Raw genomic sequence first — 15,260 nt, forward strand, 5'->3', positions numbered from 1 at the left:
AGAAAGCCGCCAAAATGTTTGTGTGACCGGCCTCCTTGTCAGAAGGAAGGAAGACATACGAAGAACTGGACAGTGAGAACGTGATTTCAGGGGAGGGGAGAGATGTCAGGATGTAACCGAACATGCTGGAGTAGTAGGGCCTATACGAGTAGGGTAGAATCACAAACACTACAGTAAAAGTGTTTTAGGTTCACTGTTTGATATGAATCTGCGAAAAGCTGAGGAAAAGGGGATCCTGACTAAAAGGTCTCGAGATCGGTCCAGGAATTGGCCCTGTATCCTACAAGACCTAACTAGAAATGATATGGCAGACTGGGAGTCCTATACTACTTTCAGGACTAAGATATTACCATGAACAAGCAAAGCTTATAAATGATATGCTGAGCGGATAACAGGTCATACGTACAGTCCTTCTGTTTCATCCTTCCACCAGTGGGCAGAGAAGCATAACTGTGCCAAGTCATGTGTGTCAATCATTCTTTGAGCAATCAATCTCGTCGCGCGTGCGTGCGTGCGTGCGTCTCTGTGTGTGTGTGTGTGTGTGTGTGTGTGTGTGTGTGTGTGTGTGTGTGTGTGTGTTTAGCTGTCATGGTCTGTCCAGCAAGAGTGTAGGTTGAATCCCCCCCCCCTCCCGGACTCAAGCCATTCTCTCAGTCAGTGATCAAAGTGGCCGTTTCCCCATGTGTGCGTGTGTGTCTGTGTGCGATCAAAGCTAATTGTTTTCTTGTACATTCTCAAAGCTGTGTCAAAATCTTTTGAGATCTTGATAAACAGGTAAACTCATCAACAATCTCTTGGTAGGGTGGCTCCTTTTTTTTAACCCCCACCCATTCTCCCACCATTCTCACAGTTGAGGGTTCAAATATTCAGGTGAAAGCGTTTGTACAGTGAGTCATTTGTTTCTTTATACTACCTAGAAACTATGCTGAACCATGTAAAGATCTTGCTTAGTTGATATCTTTCCCGGGTCGTACTTCACCTCGTCAGGGATGAGATATAACTTCAGTCAGATTAATTTTCCCCTGATCTTTAATACCTTTTATTTTCAACTTTCTCTGACGCTTTTTCTATACCCTCTCCCTCCTTTTTCCTCACAGCTTGTAACTCACCTTCCCCGTGCTGGAATACGACTTGGGCCAAATTAAATTAAGTCGTTACAACTTCTTTTATTCTCTCTCGCTCCCTTTTCCTCATTCGTTCTCTACTTTCACGCCGCTCTGCAATTTACCTAACTCCCTCCCTCCTCCTCAGCTCTTAGTCCACCTTCTCTGAACCGGAGTACGACTTGAATAGAATTAAAATTTAATGAGTGTTATTCTTTCCCTTTTCACAACTCTTTATCTACCCAGTCCTTAATCTCTCCGAATTGTTTTTCCTTTGAGTCCTATCTCTTGTCTTCCCTGTAACTTATACTTCCATTATCTGGAGCACAATTTAGGTTGGGTCAAAATAGATGAATGCGATGCATCTGATTCCTCTAACTCCCCTTCTCTCATTCTTTCTATCTCTCACATTTTTTCTATCCTCTCCCTCGCTCCTCTTTCCCTCAACCGCATATATATGTGGGCTGAAAATGGGTGGCCACCAGTTCTCTCTCTCTCTCTCTCTCTCTGTCATCCCTACCCGTTCTTTTACCCTCTTCCCCATCCCTTCAACTCGTTCTTCACCTCCTCTGGGTAGGATTATGACTTGATTGAAGTATACATGGGTGGGTGTTTTCATTCCATAATCTTCATTTTTATTTCATCCCAGATTTTCCTTCTTTTTTTTTCTGTACTTTCCCCCTTCCCTCTTGTAATTCTCCCTCTCACGTACTTTGTCTCTAAACTCCTTCACTCATTCATCCTCATCCTCTCTATCACCTTCACCCTCTCCCTCTCCCTTCCCTTCACCCTCCTCCCTTTCCCACCTCTGACCATTCCTCAGCTCGTCCTTTCCTCCTCTGGACTGGAGTACAACATGGGTAAATTAAACATTGGGGGATGCAACTGTTCTCCTTCTCCCCTTCTCATTCTCTCCCTTTTCTCTGATCCTTTCTCTGCTCTCTGACTTCTCTTTTTCCCCATCCCTCTCCACACAGCTCGTACTTCTCCTCCTCTGGTCTGGAATACAACCTGGGGAGGGTAAACATTGGAGGCTGCGACTTCTCTTGGCGGACATACACCTACGTTGACACAGAGGGCGATGTTGAGCTCGCTACCTTTGAGTTGCAGCCGGAGGACCTCGAATATAAGGTGAGAAGAGAGAGAGAGAGAGAGAGAGAGAGAGAGAGATGCAACCGGAGGACCTCGAAGATAAGGTGTGAGAGAGAGAGAGGGGGGGAGAGGGAGAGAGATGCAACCGGAGGACCTCGAAGATAAGGTGAGAGAGAGAGAGAGAGAGAGAGAGAGGGAGAGAGAGAGAGAGAGAGAGAGAGAGAGAGAGAGAGAGATGCAACCGGAGGACCTCGAAGATAAGGTGAGAGAGAGAGAGAGAGAGAGAGAGAGAGAGAGAGACAGAGACAGAGAGAGAGAGAGATGCAACCGGAGGACCTCGAAGATAAGGTGAGAGAGAGAGAGAGAGAGAGATGCAACCGGAGGACCTTGAAGATAAGGTGAGAGAGAGAGAGAGAGAGAGAGGGAGAGAGAGATGCAGGCGGAGGACCTCGAAGATAAGGTGAAAGAGAGAGACAGACAGACAGACAGACAGACAGACAGACAGACAGACAGACAGACAGAATCAATCTCTTTACCTTTTGGAGGCAGTCACATGATTTCGATCGTGGTGTAGGGGAGACAGTGTTTTGCAGTAGAATTTTTTCCACACAAAGAAATATACTAAGGCTTTGAGTATGGAAGATTTGTCTACCAACAGAAAGAGCCAAGTTCAGGATTTTCTAAATGCCGAGATGCCTGAGCACAATGCATTTAAAATACTGTATGTGTTAAGTATTCAAAACACTAAGGCAGACAGTTCCCAAGATGATTACGTATTTGCATAAGAGGGAGCCTGAATTAAATCAGTGAGAGGAGGAGCGTTCATGAGACGAAAGATCTCTTACTTTACCGTGTTCAGAAGCTCTGTATGTGGTGCCCCTCCCCCTCCCCCCCCACACACACATGAGAGCTGTACTCGACATTGGGCTAAGTAAGACTCCTGTACAAAGCAAACATCTGAGATGGGTTAAAGGACGCACGACTCCTGTTCAGCACACCTGATCTCTGTGAAGTTGCAGAACTAACATTCATTGCAATAACATAGACTTTACTAGGTTTGATGGTTTAAGGAAGATCCTAGTGTACTGATAGGGTAAAATCTATTTCATTCAACCTTTCCAGTAGTTCAAAAGCTTTTATTATTATTATTTTTTTTTTTCATGCCAGGCTATATTATTCAGTTAGGGAAGACCAATCGTACAAGTGCGACAACTAGCATGCATACATTCTCTCTCTCTCTCTCTCTCTCTCTCTGTATATACATGTGTATATATATATATAAATAGATAGATAGATAGATAGACAGATAGATAGATAGATATAGATAGATAGATATAGATAGATAGATAGATAGATAGATAGATATAGATAGATAGATAGATAGATAGATATAGAAATAGATATATAGATATAGATATTGTGTGTGTGTGTGTGTGTGTGTGTGTGTGTGTGTGTGAGAGAGAGAGAGAAAAAATATGGAGAAAGGTGAGAGTGAGAGCGCTAGGCACACACATGTGGGCGAGAGACAGACAAGATATGCAATAATTCTCTCAAACCTTCACGCGTCAGTTCTCCCTCTGTCTTCCCAAATCCTCGTCATTAAATGTGTGTGTGTGTGTGAGGGAGAGAGAGAGAGAGAGAGAGAGAGAGAGAGAGAGGACGACAGAAGGAAATAAATATGGATGAGATTTTGGTAAATAACATTTTTTTTTCCCCTCAGAGTACTTTCAGCAAGTGTGCAATAAAGATACTGTAGGCATACAGTACTGCTGGGGAGAGGCGGGCACATAGGAACAATCGCCTTCACTTGCAAGCCCTTTTTTGGGTGGTATGATGGAGTCTGATGTGGTACCAATGTATTTTTTTTTAATGTCACACATCTATCATAATATTCAGAACACGACGATTCATATGTGGCAATAGTGCTACAGTTTGGCTAATTCAAAGTTAAGTAACACATACATAACACTGTTTGCCTGTAATTCGTGCTCATTATGATGTTGGTGGGGTGCACATCTGTGTAACGGGACGAAGGCTTTGGTGTTCTGGAATGTTTCCCTTGCTGCTACAAGTATACTGTGACACACTGAGCTCCAGTTAGGGCAAGAGGAGAGAGAGGATAACCGCGTAACTAATGGCTCACATGACACACATTGGGTCTTTACATGGAAAATCGCACTTGTGGAGAACGTGTCCAGTATACCACACACACTTCATTAAGTCCTGGTGATGGAATGAGGGTGGACTCGTTACTAAATTGTGCGGGAAAAACTTCAGTGTTCAGTAAGTTATTATTCGTCGTCCAGATTGTGTAGTCGTGGATTACCGAATGTCTCTGCTTCTGTCGATGGGCAGAGTCAGGAATTAGCTGTAATTAAAAGGCTATTTTTGTGTGCGGCATGTCAGTGGCACATCATCGTTATCATCACGGAATGAGATTGGCGTTATATTTAGTTATGTTATTATCTCTCCAGTCAAATATGTCAAAACTAATCACTGTATTCTGATTGACACTTGACAATCCTAACTGTTAAATCTCCTCTCTCTCTCTCTCTCTCTCTCTCTCTCTCTCTACGGTATGTGTGTGTGTGTGTGTGTGTGTGTGTGTGTGTGTGTGTGTGTGTGTGTGTGTGTGTGTGTGTGTGTGTGTGTGTGTGTGTGTGTGTGTGTGTGTGTGTGTGTGTGTGTGTGTGTGTGTGTGTGTGTGTGTGTGTGTGTGTGTGTGTGTGTGTGTGTGTGTGTGAACTTACTGACCCATTGGTGGTATTGTTGATACACAATAGACTGGGTGGGTGGGTAGGGGTGTAGGTAAGTGGATGATTGAGTAGATGGATTCGGGAAAATATGTCCATTGAAGAACAGATCCATGGGGTAAAGTTAATAGCTGGAATAGATCCGTAAGGGAATAGGTCTTTGTGGAAATAGACTCATTTGGAAGCGTCGGTCAGATGGTTAAAATATATTCACTGGGGAAAAAGGTCTATAGGTGAAAATAAGTCCACGTAGGGATTCGGTGTTTCCCCATGGTGAGACACAAGTACCATGAGGGAACATAGGTACTTGAGTAAATTTGGTCATTTGGAAAAAAGGGGTTGAAGGTGGGAAAATAGGTTCTTGAGAAAAGTAGGTCCATAGTGGAAAATACTGTAGAGATCCATGGTGGACTATAAATCTGCATAGGTCGACAGGGGAAAACAAGTCCATGGGGAAAATAGGTCCATAAGGGAAATAAATTCCTTTGGGGGTGTGACCTTTATGGGAAGTAGCCGGAGACGGGCATATGTACAAGTTCTATGTGAGAGTGGTTAGGCAGTTCTAACTCTTAAGCACTTGCGTGTGGCACCGTCGAAGTTCACGTTTCGTATCATTTTTGCCCTGGGGATGAAACAATATGTGAGCAACGATCATTGAAATGAAATCTAAATTATTTCATCCCCGAGACAGGGTGTGTGCGTTGACCTTAAAACACACAGACATACACATGCAAGATGAATTTGCATCTAGAACAACTGACAAAATTCATCCCTGAACATCGAAGCCTCCATCACGTTATATAGATATGCCCGCATCCTAACACCATCATACTAAGAAGGGATTGCATGCGATGGCTTTATATATGTGCTACTTAAGCTCAAAGTATGAGAACTCTAGCATTATTAGCAGATAACAAGAGTCGCCATGGTTTGACTACTATGGTGGGGCTCCTCCAGCTCAGCCCAGGCCTGGCGTAAACAAATTGACTAAAGTCATGTCAACCTCCAACACACCACCCTCTGTAGTGTTAATATGTGATTGCAGCTGCAGAGCAGAGAAAGGAGGGAATTCAGAGCAGAGAGGATAATATACAGAAATAAGCAGATCCATCAGATAGAGAGATTCTTATAGGTATGGGAGGGAGACACAGGTACGGCAGGTCCTCATTAGCAGTTATAGAGGAAAGAAAGACTGGCATGGTAGATTTTTTTTTTTAATAACAGGTCAGAGGAGAGAAAAACAAATGAATACAAAAAAATAATCCATACACCAGATTACTGGTGGTGTCCTCTGTTCATAAAATATCTGTAACAGTTAGACTTGAACAGCTGTGGGTTGAAGTTTGGAAGGAAACAACTCTGGGGAAGAGAGTTCCAGAGAGATGCAGCTCGGGGAATGAAAGAATTCTGATAGGCAGAAGTTCTGGAATATGGCTGAGTGACATTCCAGTCATGAGCGCTACCAGATGCCCGTGTAGCACGAGGGAAGGCATGGAGAGGTGGCACTATGGACGCAATTTTGTCTTAGCATTTGCCATAAAAATACATCTGTAGAATAATGCAAGGAGGCAACATTCCTTCTTACTTGCAGGGGAGGTAGTTTATTTGTAATGGCAGGGTTGTTAATGTTCTGAATTTTTTCTAGTTGTTTTAATGCAACCTCTCCACATCCATTCCACAAGGGTGAGCAATATTCAAGCTGAGAGCGCACATGGCCCTTATGAATTATAGCTAACTGCTCGCCAATGAAGAAAGTACGGACTCTGTGCAATAATCCAAGTTTCTTTGAGGCGGTTTTAGCAAGTGATCTAACATGAGAGGTCCAGCTTAGGGCATTGTTAAGTGAGACTCCAAGAATTTCAATATTTTTGGAGATTGGACTATTAGTAGCACTGAAGGTAATGTACGAATATGGCAATATCTGTCTATGAGTAAATTGTATATATTTAGTTTTACTTACATTAAATGAGACAAGGTTGTTGGAGTATACATCATCTACTTTTACTCTTATTTTCCTGTCACTAAGATATATATGTGGAAATCAAAGGAACTAAAGACGTTAGTCCATAGCAAGGGAGTTTGGACAGCAGGGAACGGTGCCATACTCTGTCGAAAGCTTTAGAAATATCAAGGGCTATTGCATGAGTTTCTCCATGTAGGTCAGTTGATTGATGGATGGTATGAGTTAAGAGACTGAGTATGTCAATGGTGGATCTTTCGTGGCAAAAACCATATTGTCTATCACTAATTAAGTTGTTGGATTCAAGATGTTTAACAATGTGTTTATTAATTAAAGTTTCAAATACCTTACCAAGAGAAGATGTGACAGCTATCGGTCTGTAATCAGAGGGGTCAGAGGAACTTCCTTTCTTCGGAATTGGGTGGATATTGGCTTCTTTCCATGACTTTGGGAATGAAGAAGCACGTATGCATAGTCTGAATAATTTAGCTAGAACAGAGGCAAGTTCAGGGGAACACTCTTTCAAAACAATTGATGGAAATCCATCTGGGCCTGGAGCTTTGTTGGTAGGTAAATTGTCTAGGATGAATTTTACATATCTTGTCTGTATTTTAAGTGGGGCAGTTTCGGGAGAGTCAAATTCTAGTACTGGGACATTCTGGCTGGCATCCTCTATGGTGGAATTTCTGGCAAATTTACTGGCAAAAATATCTGCTTTTCCACGCGGGTCATTTGTAATGTTGCCATCTGAAGATTTTAGTGGGGGAATGGAAGATGACTTGTTTAAGTTATTACTGAAAGAATTAAGTGTTGACCAGAATATTCTATTGTCATTAGGGTTGTTAAGTAGTTTTGATGCTTGCTTTTGAAGAAAGTTTGATTTAGCTAGATTTATTACAGCTTTTGCATGATTTCTTGCAATTTTAAGTTGAGAGAGTGATTCAGATGTTTTTGATTTTACGTAAGAGTTATATGCTAATGACTTTTGGGCTGTTGCTCTGGCACAGTTGCCATCAAACCATTTTGTTGAGTTCGGTCTTTTAGTGAACTGTTGACTTGGTATGAATAAAATCATACCAGCTAGTATTAAGTCGCAAATGTGGGACTGGGTAAAATTTGGATCACTGGAGAAGAAAGACTGCCATGGAATGTGGGCAAGATAATTTCTAAATCCATCCCAGTTTGCCTATTCAAAGTGCCATCGGGTCACCCTGACAGGTTCAGAACGGGGAGGTGTGAGAGGGTTAACTAATGAGGCTTTGATGAGATTGTGGTCGGAGGATCCAAGTGGTGACAGTACCTCTATCCTGTACTGATCTGGATTATTTGTCAAGAATATATCCAAGAGATGGGCATTATGGTCAGGGTTATCAGGTATTCTGGTTGGTTGCTTTACCAGCTGGGTGAGATTAAACGATTCTGCAAACAGCTCACGCTCTAGATCAGCGTCGTCAGTCCTGGCAGAATGCAGTAACCATTCAACATTATGTATGTTAAAATCACCTAAAATGGTAATTTCGGTGCTAAGGGCAAGGTTAAGGTTACTCAACTGTGTGGATATGGAATCAAATACGGTTTCCGAAGAAGCATTGGGGAAGCGGTAGACTACACAAATGTATTTGGTAATATTTTAACAGTTTAGTTTATACAATGAGTAATCAAAACTGGATGAAGTGAAGTTTAAAGTAGTGTCAACTGCATACTGGAATTTGATATAACAAGGTGTCGCCCTTGTTACGGAAGTTTGTAAGGAGATGGTAACCAGGAAAACAAAGTGAGGATATATCAGTAGAGGGTGAGATTTGTGGTTCTGAGGAAGAGGGCCAAAGGGGATATGGACTGAAGGGAAAAATGACCTAAGTTTAAATCTGTGGTAAGGCCGCGGATGTTGGTGAAGAATAAGGCCGCACTTTCACTTCTCCGCTGACGAGCATTATCGGAAATTGCAATATTCGCTGCCGGCACAGTAGCTTGATGGCGACCAGGAGGACCCTGTGCCGCCAGCCCTACCCTGCCAGTGGTGGCAATCCGAGGTACCACCTCATTTGATAGTAACATTGCAGCGGCCATTGCTAAAGAGAGTGAATAGAAGGTGTGATATGTTATGCGCATGTAGTGTGGTGTAGACAGTTGAAGGTAGAGATAGTCCTATGACAGTAACGTTTGACAGATAGACAGATAAACAGCCAAACAAAATAGTACAGTACTACAGAGAGAGAGAGAGAGAGAGAGAGAGAGAGGCTTAGTAAAGAGAGAGAGTTCAGTGATACTTCGTATCACCACTCTCCTTCTCTTCCCTCAGACACATCATCAAGCGTGCGCGCGCGTGTACGTGTGTGTGTGTGTGTGTGTGTGTGTGTGTGTGTGTGTGTGTGTGTGTGTGTGTGTGTGTGTGTGTGTGTGTGTGTGTGTGTGTGTGTGTGTGTGTGTGTGTGTGTGAGAGAGAGAGAGAGAGAGGTCACTATCATCAAGCATGTTGTTACTGCTATTGTTATTTTGGTAGTGGTGGTGATTCCAGGCAGCCAGCCCCATCAAGCATATAATAAAGACTATTATATGAGACAGAGCGAGGTATGTCAGACAGAGATGCCACCACTTCCATTTTTCCCTTCTTCAGATCGCCATCATCAAGAGTGTCAGTCAGACAGAAAGACAGAGAGAAAAAGATATTGGAGGGGAGGGGAGAGAGAGAGAGAGAGAGAGAGAGAGAGAGAGAGGGGGGTTGTATGGGAAAGAGAGATACCTTTGTATATCATAAGTTAGGGTGCAAGTCTGCAGATTTGCTGCAATTGTGAAGAAAACCCTGAGAACTTGCACAGAACTGTGTTTTGAAAACTCAAACTTTTTTTACCCTAAATAGCAGAGATGTCAAAGTCAGTATCAGGATCAGTTGGGAAGAAAGTTCAGATGACATAATCGGCCATAACAAATTTGCCGAAGTTCTAGAACACTGGTTTTGGTGTCAAAATGGTCCTTGTAATAAGACCAAGTCACAAGTTAAGATCTATGAATTCCACCAAGTAGCCTGGACATATGCATGACGTTGTTAGGTCTCGATCCTCTACTTGGTAAAGGCCAATAGGCGTAAGCTCTTCATATAGGCAAAAGGCATTAGCTATTAATACACTACAATCGTGTGTGTGTGTGTGTGTGTGTGTGTGTGTGTGTGTGTGTGTGTGTGTGTGTGTGTGTGTGTGTGTGTGTAGTGCAGCCAAAACTGTGAAAAGGATTTTGATGAAACTTAGCAGGATGGTTCGAATAGGGTCCTAAATGGGCCAGTTTAAATTTCATGTCGATTCATATATTCAGCAGGTGTGGTTTGGCCGCTGTTAACTGTCCCCATCGGTGTTACCAAACACACGTGGAGGAAGAGGCGGTGCATGTCCGTATGTCTTTGGAGAGAGAGAGAGAGAGAGAGAGAGAGAGAGAGAGAGATGCGACAAACAGACGATTTTATTCAGCAGAAATGATGATGGCAGTCGTGGTGATGATGGTGCTGGTAGCTGTTATGGTAGTGATAGTAGCTGTAATAATGATGGTGGTGGTGGTGGTAACTGGGATAATGATGGCTGTGATGGTGGTGGTAGCTGTGATGTTGAAATGTTTTTCATATGAAATATGAACGAAGAACAGGAGTCAATGAACGGCTAGAAAGGTTAGTATGACGTTCTTTGCACTCGATGTATTCCATGAAAGAGGAGAAATACATTATAAACTTCTAGTACTGGTTGTTGTGAGTGTTATTATGTATTGCCTATTAAAGTAAAGAAATGATTTGCCTTAAAAATGACATTTCCAAGTTTCCGGGTTCAATCAAAACATTGCCAGCAGGGTCCTGGATTCCTTTACCCCTGTTTTTTACGCAGCAGCACAACAGTTGTTGTGAACTAACGCGGTTATCAAAGTCAGTGTTCTGTTATGGCCATCTGCAACACTATAATCACCTTTGTTTCAACGTAGTGATTCATTTGATAGTCACACTTGCTTATGCCTTATGCCCATTACGAAGCAAGGGGATCAGGAGGTAACATGACTGTCCTTACAACCCCCTGTATATGTCCAGGTTACTTGGTGGAATTCATAGATCTTAATCTGTGACTGGGTCCTATTACAAGGACCATTTTGACACCAAAACTAGTCTTCCAGACCATCAGGAAGGCTACATTTAGCTGACTGTATTGTCTAAAGTTCATGCCATACCTGACCTTGACTTGGGACTTTGAACTTTTGCTATTTAATATATAAAAAGGTAACTGTTACCGTAAGCTACTTCTGTGTCAGTTATCAAGGTTTTGTCCTTAGTTTCGGTTAAGTACGCAATTTTTACAGGTTTCCCTGACCAAATGAATTACTGGCACTCCCTTTTCCCCCTTGCCGCAGATCCCCATCATCCATCGCGCCCTGGCCATGACCCCAGTGTCTTTAAAGCTTTTCGCATCACCCTGGACGGCTCCACCCTGGATGAAGACCAACAATGACTACGCCGGACGGGGTCAGCTACTGCCCGAGATGTACCAGCCATGGGCTAATTATTTCGTCAAGTAAGTGGTTCCGCTGTTTACTGTGGTCTCAGTCGTGATGGTGTGTGATGTAACAGCTGACATGATGGTAACTGGAAATACCATCTTTAATATTATTATCATGTGGTTGGCGTTAGTGTTTGTGAGAGCAATCGTTACCGTAACTATTGTGATGGACTATATATGACTAGTAAAAGCTGAATGACTGGGGGATGAAAATGTCAACTGTGCTGAATGATTATTTGCATCCGCCACGGATTTTTTTTTTTCATTACCTGCCTTTTGTCTGTCTGACTGTCCACATTTTTATGCGAAAACTATGAGCCTATGACGGAACTGCACCAGATTTGAAATAATGATTGAGGACCTTAATAGAAATTAGATACTAAATTTGAGGGGAAAAAGTTAAGTGCTCTAGGTGAAAGCCATGAAAAATATCAGAGAGGGATGGAGCTGCCTTGACAGAAATATGCGCTCACTGAGAGCTCTTGTTCATCATGTGGGGGTACTGATGTCAGTTTTGGAAGTTAATAATACGACTAATCATTTAGGCAAGTGCATTGAGTGGTGATAAGAATACCTCCAAAAATAACTCTGATAATCGTAATTTATGACTAATTAATGGGAACGCAAAGTCAGGTATTAATATTTTCTCTGGTGGGTGGTGTTAGTGCTGGTGGTAGGGATTAAAAATGACTGTAGCAGCGGTGATATGAGCGATTTATTTTTGCCTGACGGATGACTAGGCCACTCCCACAATTCGAATAGAAAATCATGGTTACCTGAAATTTTATTATCCTTAGAAGACAAGAATGGGGTTATTTTGGTGTACTAGTCAAACCAGTGTTTCAACCTGGCCGCATTTGGCAATCAACAAAACTGAAAATTATTAGGGGTCCTTTTCACGTTAGAACATACGCACTGATTAGGTGCAGTAAATGAAGTTGTCGTAAGCTGAGTCAAATACTAAAAAATTGCAGTGAAGTGAATAAATTAACAGGTGGCGTCTCATCAGTCTTGTTCCCGGGCTTCTGCACACAAATTCCTCTCACTCCAGTTCAGGGTTCGTCAGATAAGCATTAAATAATAGCAACACCGAGGCTATTTCCTGTGATCTCTGCTATACCAAATGATCAATGTGTTACTATGTGCTTTGAAAGGGGTGAACATACCTTTCCCATGGATCGTCGTATCGTTTATATAAGTACCAACATTCTTGCATGCGTCGGCCTTGGTCACCCAGTGGCGGCTCTCCACGCTGCTGGATCCCTGACAGCCTCCCTATGCAGCCCTTATGCCTGTTACACTCTATGATCTCGTCTCAGGTCATTATCAGTATGCCTCTCGCAACCCTACCCCCAGCGTTCACACTTTTCACCGTCATCCTCCATCATATACACATGCCCAAACCATCTCAATCTACCCCTCCTCTTGGGGGAGGCGATGTCTGAATCGGTAGAGATGTGACCTGTCATAATGAACCAAGGTTAGAATCCCGGCTGGGGCAAGAAACAGTTTAAGGACATGAACTTCATTAAAGCAGAATTTACTGATCTACCAGAGGACCCCCCTACATGTCATAAAAATACCCCGCTAATACCAGTACACCAGTCCTATATGAGGCAGCCCTAGCATGTATTCAGTATGGACGGTGGGTGTTAGCGCCGAAGTGATGACATGTGGAGGTGTATGGAACGCAGGAGGACTACAGGGCCTTGTAACGGGCTGTAAATGCAAAGGCCAGTCACACACACACACACACACACACACACACACACACACACACACAACAATCCGAGATTGCAAACCTGCTCCAAGGCCGAGTGTGTGGTCGATCTTATAGATATGTTATCATGTAATTTTTGTGCAGGCATTGTAGGCATTATTTATCGAAAAAGAAGCAAAAATGTAGATACTGCCACTTTCTCGCAATGGTAGAGAATCCTTTTAAAAAATCCTGGATCCGGATGATCCGGATCACCACCAAAATCTAAAGTAGTGTTCCTTAGGCCATACCCTACCTCAAAAAAAAAAATAATAATAATAATAAAAAAATGAATAAATAATAATCAGCAAAATCCGTTCATAACTATTCGAGTAATCCTGCTAACGGACAAACAGGCAAACAGACAAACAAACCAACGCCTGAAAAAACATAACCCCCTCGGCAGAGGTAAAAATACGCCAATACACTCCAGTTCCATCCTTCCTCTCAACTCTTCAATGGTAAACCTTGCCCCCCCCCCCAGGCCTCGCATTCTAGGAAGCACTAGACATTCACCTAAACATTGTCGTTTCTGAACGTTTGACCCTACGAATATCCTGTTCTTGTATTGCTCAGGTTTCAGTACCATACATCATTACGCTCCTTACACATAACTTATACAAAGATCCCTTAGCACGGAGGGAGAGCCCTCTCAACGTCAGGAGAGGCAACAGCTCCTTAAACTTCCTCCAACTATTCCTTACTCGAGCTCCACCTGTAGCACATAGAATGAGTGAAATAACTAAAGAACATAATGCGGATTGTTTGTTTGAAAGCATCGCATTAATTATTCTTTGTTTTATGTATAATTATATGTATACATATATACTGTATATATTTTATATATATATATATATATATATATATATATATATATATATATATATATATATATATATATATATATATATGTGTGTGTGTGTGTGTGTGTGTGTGTGTGTGTGTGTGTGAATATTAAGTGAGCAAAATAAATTGCTTAGTCATCGTTTGTTTGGCTTTGCTCAGTAAGAAAACTGGAAACCCTGCACTGCACAGCCATTCCCCTTCCGTTGTGTATTTACAGTAACTGGGTCAGGAGGAGCAAAAGGAGACCAGGAACTAAAACGCGTGACAGAATGAAAGTATGTACGGGAGGGTGGTGTCCAGGCACAGAAACGCCTGGAGGACTTCCTTGCCGATGCCACCTCTGACACGATCTGGAGACATGCACTGAATAGATGGATCCTTAATATTGAACACAAACATGTCGGTTGCTGAGGCCAGACTTTCTTGTGCATATATATATATATATATATATATATATATATATATATATATATATATATATATATATATATATATATATATATATATATATATATATACGAATCAATCGACCGTAGATAATTGTGACAAGTTACCGTTCTAGTCATAAAAATAAATAAATAAATAAATGTGGGCAATCACCAACTTTTGATTTCTGCCGTAGAATCCCTTGAGGCCGTTGAGGTGGAAGGAATGTTGGCTGCTGTAGGGTGGTGGTGGTGCTTGTTGTGGCTGCCCGCCGGGGTGAACTATTATATATTCCCCTCACACCCCACTACTCTCAAGTTCGGAGCCAGACCATCAGAGCCCTGATAAGTGTTGCTGCCCACAACACACATTCCCGCAAGGCTGTGGTGGAGGCTGTGGCTAGAGAATGATTGAGTGGGATGAACATTTTCATATGAAGGAGAGAGGGGGATTTCAGCGTGTAGGTGTGGGTGTGATGTTAGTTGTGATTGGGATGATGGTATTTGTGGGTGTGGTACTGGTTTCGGTGTGTATGGTGGAGGCTGTGAATGTTAGTGTTGTTGAGGTTGTGATTATGGGTGTGGCAGTTGCTATGGGTGTAGATGTGGTGCTGACTGTGGATGTGTTTTTTGGGTGTAGTTGTGATGGTGGTTGTGGGTGTGCTGGCCGTAGTTTCGGGTGATGGCTGTGGGTGTGAGTGAGGTGATGCCTGTGGATGAGGTTGTAAATAAGGGTTTGGATGCAAAGAGGCGTGTGAGTTATACTGATTACAAGAGTGTGGAGTATGTGGTGGTC

At 42.5% G+C, this 15,260-nt stretch overlaps 1 protein-coding gene across 1 annotated transcript in view; it reads left to right on the forward strand.

Moving 5' to 3' along the window:
• LOC145392113 (lysosomal acid glucosylceramidase-like) overlaps positions 1–15,260 on the forward strand; it is a 90,282-nt gene that overhangs the window by 17,894 nt on the left and 57,128 nt on the right. Inside the window, exons 4-5 of the mRNA XM_080266566.1 lie at positions 2,081–2,234; positions 11,289–11,449. Of these exons, the coding sequence (XP_080122692.1) occupies positions 2,081–2,234; positions 11,289–11,449 (315 nt within the window). The remainder of the gene's footprint in view (positions 1–2,080; positions 2,235–11,288; positions 11,450–15,260) is intronic.

This window comes from Coenobita brevimanus, chromosome 21 (genome assembly GCF_032717465.1).
Source record: "Coenobita brevimanus isolate Jiangsu-jjx chromosome 21, ASM3271746v2, whole genome shotgun sequence".
Lineage (NCBI taxonomy): Eukaryota > Metazoa > Arthropoda > Malacostraca > Decapoda > Coenobitidae > Coenobita > Coenobita brevimanus.